Genomic DNA, 14,707 nt, shown 5'->3' on the forward strand with positions numbered 1-14,707 from the left:
AAAAAAATCAGCCGGGCATGGTGGTACATGGCTGTAGTACCAGCAACTCAGCAGGCTGACATGGGAGGATTGCTGGAGCCACGGGGTTGGGGCTGCAGTGAGCCATGTTCATGCCACTGCACTCCAGCCTGTGCAACAGAGTGAGATCTCATTTCAAAATCTGTAACAAAATGAACAGAACTTCCCTTGATGCTACATTCCTTTCAGCTACCACCCAACTTCCCTGCTCCCGTCTCCACTTCCTCATCTCCATTGGTGCTTGAATTTACTACCTCAAAGCTTTTGTTCCCATCACCTGGTGGAATCCATTCTTGTCAAGGTCGCAAACAGCTAGCCTTTTAATTGGACCACCGATATAGTTCAATCTAGCGATCATTTTTCAGTCTTCATCTTACTGATCTTACAGCAGCATGTGGCCCCCTAATGGCTCAGGAGCACCCACTCTCCTGGATCCCCCCAACCTCATTTGTCTCTTTTTAGGCTCCTGGCTGGATCCTTTTCTTTCCCCAACCTCTTCTCTTTATCCTCCCGCTCTAGCTGAGTGATCTCACCCTGTCCCATGGCTTTGAGTAGCAGGTCTATAATGAGATTTTCCAAATTTATAGATCCAGTCCTAACCTCTTGAATAAACTCTAGAGTCGGCTATCTAACCACCTAATTGATGTCTCTGTTTTGAGTGTTTAATAGGCACCTCAAGCCCAAAAAGAGAGTGCGTGCTTATCCCTCCAAATCTGATTTTTGTCCAGTATTCTCTACTTTAGTAAATGACACTAGTTGGTCAGGACAAATATCTTGGCGTCAACTTTGACTTATCTTTTTCTCACATATCCTACATTTGGTTTGCCAGCCAACGCCTGTTAGCTGTAGCTTCAAATCAACTCTCTCAACTATCAAGAGACTAATCACTTTTTTTTCAGGCGGAGTCTCACTCTGTTGCCCAGGCTGGATTACAGTGGCACGATCTCGACTCACTGCAACCTCCATCTCCCGGGTTCAAGTAATTTTCCTGCCTCAGCTTCTCCAGTAGCTGGAATTACAGGCACCCACCACCACACTTGGCTAATTTTTGTATTTTTAGTAGAGACGGGGTTTCACCATGTTGGCCAGGATGGTCTCGATCTCCTGACCTTGTGATCCACCTGCCTTGGCCTCCCAAAGTGCTGGGATTACAGGCATGAGCTACCACGCCTGGCCGAGACTAATCACTTCTTCCCATCTCCACTGCTACCACCCTGGTTCATCACCACTTCACCATCAGCTCTCACCCTGGCTGTTTCAATAGACTTCTCATTGGTCTCCCTATTTCCACAATGTTCTCCTACATTTTATTCTCTACACAGTAGCCAGAATGATCCTTCGTAATCACAGATCAGTTCATATCCCTCCCCTGTTCAAAACCCTCCAATGCTGCCTGTCACAGCTAACTAGAATCAAACCTGAAGGTCTTGGTGGCAGCTTGGACTTCATATCCTTCTCTTCTTCCTTTCATCTGGTCCTCCAGTCTCATAGGCCTCCTTCCTCGTCCTTGAACACTAAGCTCTGCCTCAGGGCTTGGCAGTAGCAGGAGCCTCTGTTAGTCAGGTTCAGTCTTCCTGCAGACAGTCTTGGGGCATCCTCGCTTTCTTACATCATGCACATCCCTCTGCAAACATCACCTCCTCACGGGGGACTTCTCTGGCCACCCAATACTTCTCTGGACTTCTCAGGCCAGGCACAGTGGCTCACTCCTGTAATCCCAGCACTTTGGGAAGCCAAGGCGGGTGGATCACCTGAGGTTAGGAGTTCAAGACCAGCTGGCCAACATGGTGAAACCCCATCTCTACTAAAAATACAAAAATTAGCAAGGTGTGGTGGCAGCACGTGCCTGTAGTCCCAGCTACTTGGGAGGCTGAGGCAGAAGAATCGTTTGAACCCGGGAAGCGGAGGTGGTAGTGAGCTGAGATAGCACTTCAGCCTGGGCAACAAAGTGAGACCCTGTCTCAAAAAAACAAACAAACAAAAAGTCTACTCCATCCCATCACCTGTACCTTGCCTTTTATAATATCTGTCACTACTTAACATTAATGTTTATTTGCTTGCTTGTTTGTTCCTTGTTTGTCTTTCCTATTAAAATGTAAGCTCTGAATTATCGATGTTGTTAGTTGGGTTCTTTTGGGAGTAATGATATTAAAAAAGTTTTATCTTTTAGAGATAAATCCCAATATATTTACGGATGAAATAATCTGACATCTTGGATTTGTTTCAAATAATATAGGGGGAAGGATAGAGGGAAGGATAGGTTACCAGTTGAAAAAGGCTGAGTTTATATTGTTTAAGTAGGATGATGAGTAATAGTTCATTAGACTATCTTCTTTTGTATGTGTTTAATTTTTTCTGTAATAAAAAACAAATAAATAAAACCTTTGCTTGTTTCTTTATTATTATTTCCCTAAGGCTGAGAGCAGTTCTTGACATATAGAAGGCACTCAACAAATACATATTTATTTGATATTCATTGTATAGTGAATCTTTAGGTGAGTAAAGGTATATTTTCAAGATAAATTTTATTTAATTACTGCAAATTATTGGAAATCTAAATTCTTGTTTCCAAAGGAGGATTTTACAGAATCTGCCCTTTCAGGCCATGCATTCAAGAATATTCTAATTATGGGAATGCCAGAAACGATAGTCAGTAATTTGGTGATAACTATGCCCTTATGCCTTTAATTATTTTCATAAGACCAATTTTTAAAAATATAGCTTTATTTGTCTTACCTCTTTTTCACCAAATTATAATAATCAGCTGTATTCTCCTGTACCAGAATGTGTGACAAAGTTTGGGAGAAAATCCAAAAGTTTAGTTAGGGGAAAATTTATAGACCTGGTCACTTGAAACTTTGGCCTGACTGTAGTTTGGTGATCACTGATGTAGAATATAAAATCCATGGTAACAGAAAGTGGCCTTTTTGATTTCTAGTACTACACAATTTATCAGACTAACAGAGAAAGCTCTTCCAATAGAAAGTGTAAAAAAAAAAAAAAAAGTGAATTACAGGCCGGGCACGGTGGCTCACACCTGTAATCCCAGCACTTTGGGAGGCCGAGGCGGGCTGATCACGAGGTCAGGAGTTCTAGACCAATCTGGCCAACATAGTGAAACCCCGTCTCTACTAAAAATACAAAAAAATTAGCCAGGAGTAGTGGTGTGCGCCTGTAATCCCAGCTACTCGGGAGGCTGAGGCAGGAGAATCACGTGAACCTGGGAGGTGGAGGTTGCAATGAGTCGAGATCGAGCCATTGCACTCCAGCCCTGGTGACAGTGCGAGATTCTATCTCAAAAAAAAAAAAAAAAAAAAAAGTGAATTACAAATACCTGGATGTATTCATTAATTTCATGAACATATTCAGTCTATAGTGTTCAACTGTTTACTGTACTAGACATGGGATATTATGGTGAACAAAGATCATCTGCCTTCAAGAACTCCAGAGACCTTAAAGAGAAACAGTTTTGATCTTTTTCTTTCCTCTTGAAGTCCAGGTATAGCTTAGTTACCTACAGTCCCCAACAAAGGAGCACTGCACATTTGAGGAAAGCTCTGTCATGAAAGCCACAGACAATAACAAACATAGATGATGCTGGGGTGGAAGAAAACCTCCCCCAAATTGTACTTTTTATACTCAGAGAGGTAAGAGAAAGTGTTGCTTCCATAAAATGAAACAGAAATGCTCAGAAAACAATAGAAAGCTCTTAGAAATTAAAATATGATGAAAGAAGTTACTATTCTATACAAGGGTTAGAAAACAAAGTTTAGAAATCTCTAAAAGATAGGTTAAAAAATGAAAAGACAAAATACAATAAAATTGAGGACTAATTCAGGATTTTCCAACACCTGACTAATGGGAGAAAAGTAACAGAAAACAGAGAGGAGAAAACAATCAAAGAAATAATGCAAATAATGCAGAAACAATTCTGGAACTGCGAAACATGAGTGTCTACGTTGAAACAGCACACTGAGCACCTAGAGCAATAAAAGATAAAAAAAGAAAGTCCACATCAAGGCACACCACGAGGAAGGTTCATAACACTGAGAACCAAACAGAAGATCCTGAACACCTCCATTGAAGAAAAATGGCTTATACATAAAGAATGTTACCAGAATGGCACCACCTTTCTCAGCAGCAACACTATTAGAAGTTTAAATGGAATGATGTCTTCAAAATTGAGAAGGAATATGATTTTCAACTCAGAAAATTATACACAGCCAAAATATCAGTCAAAGGTGGGTATAAAAGAAAATCCCTGTCAAAATACAAGATCTCACATTTACCTCCCTTGTGTCCTTTTTCAGAAAGCTATTGGAGAATGTGCACCACCAAAATAAGGAAATAAATAAAGGAGGAAGAAGGCCCTGGGTTCAGGAATAACGTATCACACCTAGAGACAGCCAAAGAGAATTCCTAGGATGAGAGGGTGTATCAGGACCAGACAGCCACCCCTCCAGAGGGAGGGCAGAATGGAGGACTCAAGAGGATGTCTCCCAGAAAATAAAAATGCAGCTGAGGATTACTTGATGTTTGACAGCCTGGAACATAGTATCTAGGGGGTGCATTTATGTTTTTATCAAATGAGTCTAAGAAGAACTAGGAATAGTGACATAGAAAACCAAGCAAATGAAAACATGAGGCAAGTATTAACTTCAAGGAATTGTTTGATTTGGCTCAGCAATAAAGAATACGTAGATAGTCATAATAATGCGTACTAATAGAAGACTTAACAAAAAAAGGAAGGATGGAAAGAGAAGAAGAGTGGGGGTAGTTATTATACGTTTTGTAGTACAATGTGACTTTTAAAACCATATAATATCATTTTTGTTTTGTTTGTTTTGTTTGAGATGGAGTTTCATTTTTGTTGCCCAGGCTGGAGTGCAATGGCACTATCTCGGCTTACTGCAAACCTTCGCCTCCTGCGTTCAAGTGATTCTCCTGCCTCAGCCTCCCAAGTATCTGGAATTAAAGGCACCTGCCACCATACCTGGCCAATTTTTGTAATTTTAGTAGATACGGGGTTTCACCATGTTAGCCAGGCTGGTCTGGAACTCCTGACGGCAGGCGATCCACTCCCCTCAGCCTCCCAAAGTACTGGGATTACAGGCATGAGCCACCAAGCCTGGTCTCATGTACTATAATTTAAAAATTAAAAACAAAAGAGAAAAATAAGTAGCAGACAAGTACTAAATAAAAAATGGCAGCAATGGTATTATCAGTCACATTAGAATTTAAGGCAAAAAGCATCAATATGTATAAAGGAAACCAATATAAAATAATAAAAAGGACACTCAAGAAGATATGATTATGCTGAACTTCTATGTACCTAAAAATATCGCTTGAAATATATGAATAAAAAAATTGATAGGTTTGCAAAACAAATTTGAAAAATTTGCAATCATTGGGAGAAATTTTAATGTATCTCTATTAGAAGCTGATAAATCGGCCAGGCGCAGTGGCTCATGCCTATAATCCCAGCACTTTGGGAGGCCAAGGTGGGCAGGTTGCCTGAGCTCAGGAGTTTGAGACCACCCTGGGCAACATGGTGAAACCCTGCCTCTACTAAAATACAAAAAATTAGCTGGGCGTGGTGGCACACACCTATAGTCCCAGCTATGTGGGAGGCTGAGGCATGAGAATCACTTGAGCCTGGGAGGTGGAAGTTTCAGTGAGCCAAGATCACGCCATTGCACTCCAGCTTGGGCTACAGAGTCTCAATAAAAAAAATGCCGATAAGTCAAAACAGGCCAGAAAAATTAGTTAACAGATAAAAATATTTGAACAACAAATTAGCAAGCTTGATCTAACAGATTTCTAAAGAACCGTGCATTAAAAAATAGAGACTATACATTCTTTCCAAGTAGGCATGGTATATTTTAAAACATTCTGATTTACTGGGTCACAGAGGAACTCTATAAATTTCAAAGATGTGAAATTATACGTCACACAGATTCTTGGGTCACAATGCAATTAAATTAGAAATGAACAATTAAAACAGAAAATAAGGTAAAGACTTTTGGTAAATTTGAAAATGAACTAAATAACTCAGTTAAATAATAATAATGGAAATTATGAAATAACTGGAAGTTAATTGACAATGAAAGTATGTATATAGGAGCCAGGTGCTGTGGTGCATGTCTACAGTCAGTCCCAGTTATTTGGAAGGCTGAGGTGGAAGGATTGCTTGATCCTAGGAGTTCAAGACCAGCTTGGGCAACATAGCGACACTCGGTCTCTAAAGAGGCAGAAAGAAAGAAATAACTGCATTTAAAAACCCATGAGATGCAGCTAAAGTAGTATTTTGAGGTAAATGTAAAGTCTTAAAGATTTAGAAAACATGAAAGATTTATAATAATAAAATTAAGCCCATCTTCACCATGTCTCTTCTGTCCACCTCTAAGGCTTCAATCGACTTTGTTCCCATTATTTACCCTCACTACTCTAGAACCAATGGTCTTGGAATGCTCTTCCTTCATTATAGTCTCATTTCTATTCAGTAATTCAATTTAGTGCTAATTCTCCCCCATTTCATGCACTAATCTCATGAGCTGAGTATCTTCTTCCAACACTCCCGGGACCTCCACACCTTAAATGAAACCTGTGCTTTCCTGACAGCACATCCACCCTCCTAATACTCCTCAGTAGAGATGGGTCCTTGCCCTGTTCTGATGGCGCCTGGAAGGATGAAGGGACTAGCATGTATTGAGCAACCACTATGTGCCAGACGCTTCATGGAGCAAGGCATTCCATCATGTTTAATCTCATTTAACCTTCCAAACAACCTTTCAAAGTAAACAGTGTTGTTTTGCATTTTACAAAGGAGGAAACGGGTTCAAGATTACGTGACTTGCCGAGGACACACACAATGGCAGAGCTTTAATTGGACTCTAAATCTTGATCTACCTCACGGCATTTGTTTTTTTCACTGTGCCATGAGGGAGAAAAGGTACAACATTCTTTTCTATGATCACATTCTTTTCTATGGTCACTTGGTCACATCCTCAATTGCCGCTGTCTACTGACGTCTGAAAACTTCCTTACGAATTGGAGCACCTGGCTTAGCATTTACTCTCCAAACCAGAGACTAGACACATAGCCACCATGGAAAAGTGCCTTTTACCAGGTGCTGAAAATTTATTTCTGTGTCAGGAAATGGGTGTAAAATATCAATAATCAAAAAAATATAAAAAGATAAAAAAAATGTATTTCTGATTGTAACTACCAATCCTTTGAGTGCACCACTATCTCTTGTCATTATTCTTTCTGCTCTTTCTCCAGCCTCCCCATAAACCCCATTCTTCACTCTGAGGCCTGAGTAATCATGCCAAAATGCATGGCCCAACCTCTGGCTGGCTTCCAAGCCCGCTCTGCGTCACTGCTGCTCTCTGTGCCACAGCCACACCAACCTCCTTTCAGTCCTCAGATGCACCTCCCAAAATGTTTAAAATAAAAAAGAAAAAAGAAACTAGGGCTTGTTCTGTCACATGGTAAGGAGGGCAGAGGAGTGATCATAGCTCATTGCAGCCTTGAATTCCTGGGCTCAAGCAATCCTCTTGCCTCAGCCTTCTGAGTAGCTAGGACTACAGGATTGCACCACCATGTCAGGCTAATTTAAAAAATATTTTTGGCCAGGCGTGGTGGCTCACGCCTGTAATCCCAGCACTTTGGGAGTCCAAGGCGGGTGGTTAATGAGGTCAAGAGATCCAGACCATCCTGGTCAACATGGTGAAACCCCGTCTCTACTAAAAATACAAAAATTAGCTGGGCATGGTGGCACGTGCCTGTAGTCCCAGCTACTCGGGAGGCTGAGGCAGGAGAATTGCTTGAACCCAGAAGGCGGAGGTTGTGGTGAGCCAAGATCACGCCATTGCACTCCAGCCTGGGTAACAAGAGCGAAACTCCATCTCAAAAAAAAAAAAAAAAAAATATATATATATATATATATTTTTTTTTTTGTAGAGATAGGGTCTTGCTATGTTGCCCAGGCTACTCTTGAACTCCTGGTCTCAAGCAATCCTCCTACCTAGGCCTCCTAAAATGCTGGGATTACAGGCATGAGGCACTCTTCCAGAGCTCAAGGGACTTTTTTGTGTATGTCCATGCTCTTCCTTCTGCCTAGAGGCTTCTCTTTCCTCTTAGCCTAGTTCACTGCCATTCTGATCTAGCACAAGTGTTACTTCCTCAAAGAAACACCCCCACACCCCATTCCTGGCCCTAGGTTGTGTTCTTCGTTTCAGAACCTTCACTTGTGATTGTACATGAATCACACAGTATCTATATTAACTAGAGTGATTTTATGATTAATGTCTACCTTCCCAACTAGGCTGCAAACTCCATGAGTGCAGGGACAATGGCACTTTTTTGCTCACTAATGTCTCCAGGGCCCAGTACAGGGCCTAGGACTAAGTAGGTACTCAGTTTAAAATTGCTGAATGAATGAATATAGGACATGTATGTGGTGAAACTTGGTGGACAGTTGGATATATGGTATTTCTAGCCCAGGGGAAAGACTTGGGCTAAAAAATCAGATTTAAGAATTATTAGAACACAAGTGGTCACTGATGTTATCACCCAGAAAGGGTGAGAAAAATATAATGAGTAGCTGGGCACAGTGGCTCACACCTGTTATCCCAGCACTTTGGGAGGCTGAGGTGGGTGAATCTCATGAGGTTAGGAGTTCGAGACCAGCCTGGCCAATACAATGAAACTCTCTCTCTACTAAAAATACAAAAGCCCAGTGCGGTGGCTCACACCTGTAATCTCAGCACTTTGGGAGGCTGAGGTGGGCGGATCATGAGGTCAAGAGATCGAGACCACCCTGGTCAACATGGTAAAACCTCGTCTCTACTAAAAATACAAAAATTAGCCAGGTGTAGTGACAGGCACCTATACTCCCAGCTACTTGGGAGGCTGAGGCACAAGAATCACTTGAACCCAGGAGGTGGAGGTTGCAGTGAGCCAAGATTGTGCCACTGCACTCCAGCCTGGCAACAGAGTAAGATTCCATCTATAAATAAATAAATAAATAAAAATACAAAAATTAGCCACATGTGGTGCCATGTGCCTGTAGTACCAGTTACTTGTGAGGCTGAGGCACGAGAATTGCTTGAACCCGGGAGGCGGAGGTTGCAATGAATGGAGTTGTGCTACTGTACTCCAGCCTGGGTGACAGAGCAAGACTCTGTCTCAAGAAAAAAACAAATAAATAAATAAAATAAATTAATTAACAAAATGAAATAATAAAAAAATACAGTGAGAATACAGCGAGAAGAATACAGGATCCAGCTCAGAGCCCTGGACATGTATCAGTCATTGGGTTTAAAGCCAAGCTCTTCTCAGTTCCCTGGCCAAAGCTATTCTTCCTCCTGTGCTCCCCATTTCTATGGGCCATGGCCACAGCATCATGCTTTCAATCATCCAGGCTGAAGACTTCCTACTTTTTCCTTACCTCTTCCCTTTTTAGCCCCATATCCAATTAGTTACCAAGTCCTATTGGTCCTACCTCTGAAAATTGTCTCACAGCTGTTTTCTTCCCATCCCATAGCTGCTGCCCTATTCCAGAATTATTCATCTCTCTTTGATCTCATTACAATAGCCTACCATCTAATTTCCCTGTCTGTGACCCTCCATCCCTTCATTCTGTCCCCAGAGTTCTGTTTTATAAAACATGGGTTGCTCACATTTCCAACCTGCTCAAAAGCCTTTGATGGCTCCCCATTGTATAAAGTGGTAGTCCCTAAGACTAGCTGAGTATGCATCACAATCAGCAGAGGAAGTTTGAAAAATATACTTGGGATGGGTGTGGTGGTGTGCACCTGCAGTCCCAGCTACTTGGGAGGCTGAGTTGGGAGGATTGCTTGAGCACAGGAGTTTGAGGCTGTAGTGAGCTACAATCATGCTATAGCACTGCAGTCTGTGCAACTGAGCAAGACCAAAGCCAACCAAACACCCCCCCCCCACAACCTTAATCTATACCTATGTGTGTGTGTGTGTGTGTGTGTGTGTCTGTGTGTGTGTATATATATATATAGCTGACACGGTCAAAGTGCTCAATAATTTCTCAGGTAGGCCTTCTCCAGTGGTACTCTTTGGTAGCAACTTCATGCAATTGTCAATCTTCATTTTACCCACAAAATTACCCTGAAATTTCAGGGTAATTCAGTGGATCTACCTATTGCTTGGATTTATTTGTTGGATTTACAAATCCAATAAATATATACTTTATTTTATTTTATTTTTTCTTTTTGTTGTCTTTGTAGACTTTATTTTCTAAGCTAGTGGTGAGAAAATAACCACCAGGATAGAGGCTTGGATGGAGGCTTCAATCCCTCCCTCCGGTTTTTGTCCCATAACATCTTCTTTTCTCGATCTCTTGACCTCGTGATCCACCCGCCTCGGCCTCCCAAAGTGCTGGGATTACAGGCGTGAGCCACTGCGCCCGGCCCTTTTCTCTACCATCTCTCTTGATGTCCCTCAGCCACGCTGGACTACCCTATACTTTTCCGTATTAACTTTTACTTACCCATTTCCTCTGTCTGGATTGCCCCTCCCATCCATCTCTGCAGAATGAAACTTTCACAAATACCTGGGCTTCTAGGCAATGAGCCTGATCTCTCTCTTCTCTGTACTCTCAAAAGTATTTCATACTTCCTCAGGAAGACTTCCCAAATTATATGCTCTCATAGTTCCTGGTGTTTGGTCTTTTATGACAGTACTTAACATATTTAATGGTTATATATTTATCTGTGATATTTTTAAAAAATATTTATCTCCTACTATACTAGAAGTGCCTTGAAGGCAAGAGCCATATCTGTTACCATGTACAGTTGATTCATAAAATGGTATTATTTGTTGATTGGATGAATTAACATTTCTGAAATTATTACATATTCTGCTTTGTAGTGTGTGAAATAAATTGTATACATATTTGGATTCCCATATAGGGAATAGGTTTCATGTCTTTGCATCCCACCCCTACCCCTACCTAGTTGTGTGCTTCAGATACTGTGGGAGCTTAGATAAAATTGTCCCACTAGAACCCTAGAAGAATGTAAACTCTAGGAGAGCCAGGACTTGTCTTCTTCCTTACACTATCACCAGTGGTTAGAACTGTGCTTGGTCCATGACATTTGCTCAGAAAATATTTGTTGAATGAAATATTTAATTGTTAGATGAATCTTTTTCCTAGGGTACCCAGTATTGGCAACTTTACATAACTACCAATCTTCTTCATTGTGTCTCCAAGCTTCTTTTATTCTTGAGATGTATTCCTGTTTGAGTGTGCTAAAATGCATCTGGAAGTGGGGTAAGTTTCTCCCTGATAATTTCTTTTCCTATTCCATCATTCATCAAATATTTACTAAGCACCTTTCTCTCTCTCTTTCTCTTTCTGGCCAGGGGTGGTGGCTCATGCCTGTAATCTCAGCACTTTGGAAGGCCGAGGCGGGTGGATGATCACAAGGTCATGAGATCAAGACCATCCTGGCTAACTTGGTGAAATCTTGCCTCTACTAAAAATACAAAAAAATTAGCTGGGCATGGTAGCTCATGCCTGTAGTCCCAGTTATTCAAAAGGCTGAGGCAGGAGAATAGCTTGAACCTGGGAGGTGGAGGTTGCAGTGAGCCAAGGTCACGCCATTGCACTCCAGCCTGAGCAGCAAGAGCAAAACTCCGTCAAAAAAACAAAACAAAAAACAAAAACCTCACAAATAGTTTCTAAATTCTGGAGAAAATCAAGTAGAGAGAAACAAATATGCTCCAAATTTTGTTCATGGGAGTATACTAAATTGTTGAAAGCTGTCAATAGCTCAAAAGAAAAGTTTTAAGACTCTGAAAAACAAAACAAAGGATCAGCAACATTTTAAGCAAAAAGTCAAAAGATTAGTTCAGGCCATGCAGTTAATTCCTGTCCTGCTTGACATTCATGAACGTTTTAGCTCTCCATGAGTCCTGAAAGTTTTTTTCTCTATTCTGATGTCACAATCTCCAAAGTTATCAGAAGCCTGCATTCAAGGACACCTGTTAGAGTTTAATAGCTAATTATAAAACCACCTTCTAAAGAGAACCAAAACAAGACAACAATTGTCTGTGGATGACAGAAAGTTTTTAGGGCAGCCATAGTCAAAAACACAATTGACAAGGAAATTTGTCACCTCTGTGACATGCAATAATTTTAGCATAACATTTATTGTTGCTAATAATGTACACTAAGTTACATTAGAATTAGAAGTTTCTCATAATTTTGGAACACATACCAATAACATTTATACAAATATAGCTCAAAGAAACCAAACACCATTTCATGTTTGACAACGCTTCCTGTATAATTCTTTTCTTTTTTTTTTTTTTTGAGACAGAGTCTCGCTCTGTCACCCGGGCTGGAGTACAGTGGTCTGATCTTCGCTCACTGCAACCTCCAACTCCATGGTTCAGGCAATTCTCCTGACTCAGCCTCCGGAATAGCTGGGATTACAGGTGCACACAACCATGCCCAGGTAATTTTTGTATGTTTAGTAAAGACAGGGTTTCACCATGTTGGCCAGGCTGGTCTCCATCTCCTGACCTCGTGATCCTCCCACCTCAGCCTCCCAAAGTGCTGGAATGACAGGCATGAGCCACCATGCCCGGCCTATTTCTCGGTTCTCTATTCTGTTCCATTGATCTATGTACCTATTTTTATGCCAATACCACGCTGTTTTGGTGATTATGGTCTTATAGCATAGTTTGAAATCAGTTAGTGTGATACCTTCAGATTTGTTCTTTTTGCTTAGCCTTGCTTCAGCTATGCAAGCTCTTTTTTGGTTTCATATAAATTTTAGAATTGTTTTTTTCTAATTCTGGGAAGAATGATGGTGGTATTTTGATAGGGATTGTGTTGAATTTGTAGATTGCTTTTAGCAGTATGGTCATTTTCACAATGTTGATTCTACCCATCCATGAGCATGGGGTGTGTTTCCATTTATTTGTGTCATCTATGATTTCTTTCAGCAGTGTTTCATACTTTTCCTTGTAGAGGTCAACAAGGACTTTAAAAGATACTTGGATATAATACCTTAGTTTAAAAAAAGTTTTATCTCAGTTTTTTTTCTTAAGCAAACCAAAAGTTAATAATAATATTTGGACTTTCTGGTTTGTCCTGAACAACCCTCCTTCTTAAACAACAAGTCATTTTATTTTAGCACAAAAAATTTGCCATATAAGATTCTTTCTCATATAAAATTATTTCTCTTTAAGTTTTCTTACCACACACACACAAAATCTCTTTATTTTCATAACTTTCTTTATATCTGTTTTTATTTCCTGGTTCTTTTTACCTTGTTTTATACATAACCTTTAAATAAGCTTTGAATTAGACAATAATTTTTCACCTTTTTTTTAGTGAGAATATTTTCCTACAATATATATTTGTTGGAAAATACTCAAATAATAAAATACCTATTATTTAATTTAACTTTATTTCTAATTTATGACTAGTTTGTTTACAAGTATTTATCTCATTACATTTACCTAATTATTTTATTTTAATTGTTTACCTAGATTATTTATGAAAACTGTGATAGTCATGATTTAAAGTTATGAAAGTGCCATTGCAAAATTATAACTGAGACAGTAAAAAAAGATTTGACCTAACTGACTTCATATTGCTGTTGACCTCCAAGCTGTCCTTGTTCATTCCTGGGCACAGGCCAAACTAACTTTGGGAGGAATTTAGTTTATTGTTTAGCTTTGAAACAAAGATGATAAACAAAGTTTAGCTTTGAAACAAAGTCCTTTCCCAAAACAAACCTACTTATTTTCTGTCTACCAGACTGCCTAAAGCCACAGGATTAGAAGTTATGGTAATCGTATTAAATTCAAAATGCAGCTATTTTTATTAAACCCATATCAATGTCTTATTTGTTAAAAAACACACAAACATAGATCATTCTGTTTTGGCCTGAGTTTATAGTTTTGTAACCCCTATGCCAAATTTTGACATCTTACAGTATTTGGCCGGGACAAGTATGAAATTTGCTTGATTAATAAATGCAAATCAAAATGTGTGCTGGCAATTCTTAAGACAGTTCTAATAGTACTTTACCAGTAATTTTAAAGGTAGCTTATTTATTAAAGACTTTACTTATTACATAAACTTTAAAAAGCATTTGACTAGTCTTTTCTTTTTTAGTATCTAAGTGCTTTTATTTTTCTTTAAGCCAATTAATTAGAGCTCTTTTATATATTTTTGGTAGTGAAACATTTTGTATGCAACACATAAGTACATATAAAGAGGTATTAGGCATGCCGATGAAAGTACATTTTATAGATTTATAAAGACCACCCCATTTTTCTTTTTTTTCCTATTTTAGACTTTCAAATTATTGATAACCAGTTTTACAACCCTAGGCAGTTGTCAGCTAAATAGCCTTAAATTTGCACATTAAAAGAAAAAACTCAGGTGAAAATCAAATAGCAAAATTTACATCATGAGGTACACAGAGAAAAAGTCTGGTGGTGCTAGAGGGAGACACTTTTATTTTTCTTTGAGCCAAATTAAACATAAAATTAAACTACACTCTGTCTTAAAAACCCAATAGTAGCCTCTTTTGCAATAACTATTTTAATCCCTCCCAAAAAAAAAAACCCAATCAGGTAAAAACAGTATTCAGATAACTGAGAAGAAAAAGAAAAAGCACACTGATTA

At 39.6% G+C, this 14,707-nt stretch overlaps 1 protein-coding gene across 1 annotated transcript in view; it reads left to right on the top strand.

The window, feature by feature from the left end:
• RNF212B (ring finger protein 212B) overlaps window positions 1-14,707 on the top strand; it is a 68,247-nt gene that overhangs the window by 6,809 nt on the left and 46,731 nt on the right. The window contains exons 2-4 of the mRNA XM_017544461.2: window positions 4,329-4,405; window positions 6,845-6,970; window positions 11,270-11,329. Of these exons, the coding sequence (XP_017399950.1) occupies window positions 11,313-11,329 (17 nt within the window). The 5' untranslated portion in view covers window positions 4,329-4,405; window positions 6,845-6,970; window positions 11,270-11,312. The remainder of the gene's footprint in view (window positions 1-4,328; window positions 4,406-6,844; window positions 6,971-11,269; window positions 11,330-14,707) is intronic.

This window comes from Cebus imitator, unplaced genomic scaffold (assembly GCF_001604975.1).
Source record: "Cebus imitator isolate Cc_AM_T3 unplaced genomic scaffold, Cebus_imitator-1.0 Scaffold170, whole genome shotgun sequence".
Classification (NCBI taxonomy): domain Eukaryota; kingdom Metazoa; phylum Chordata; class Mammalia; order Primates; family Cebidae; genus Cebus; species Cebus imitator.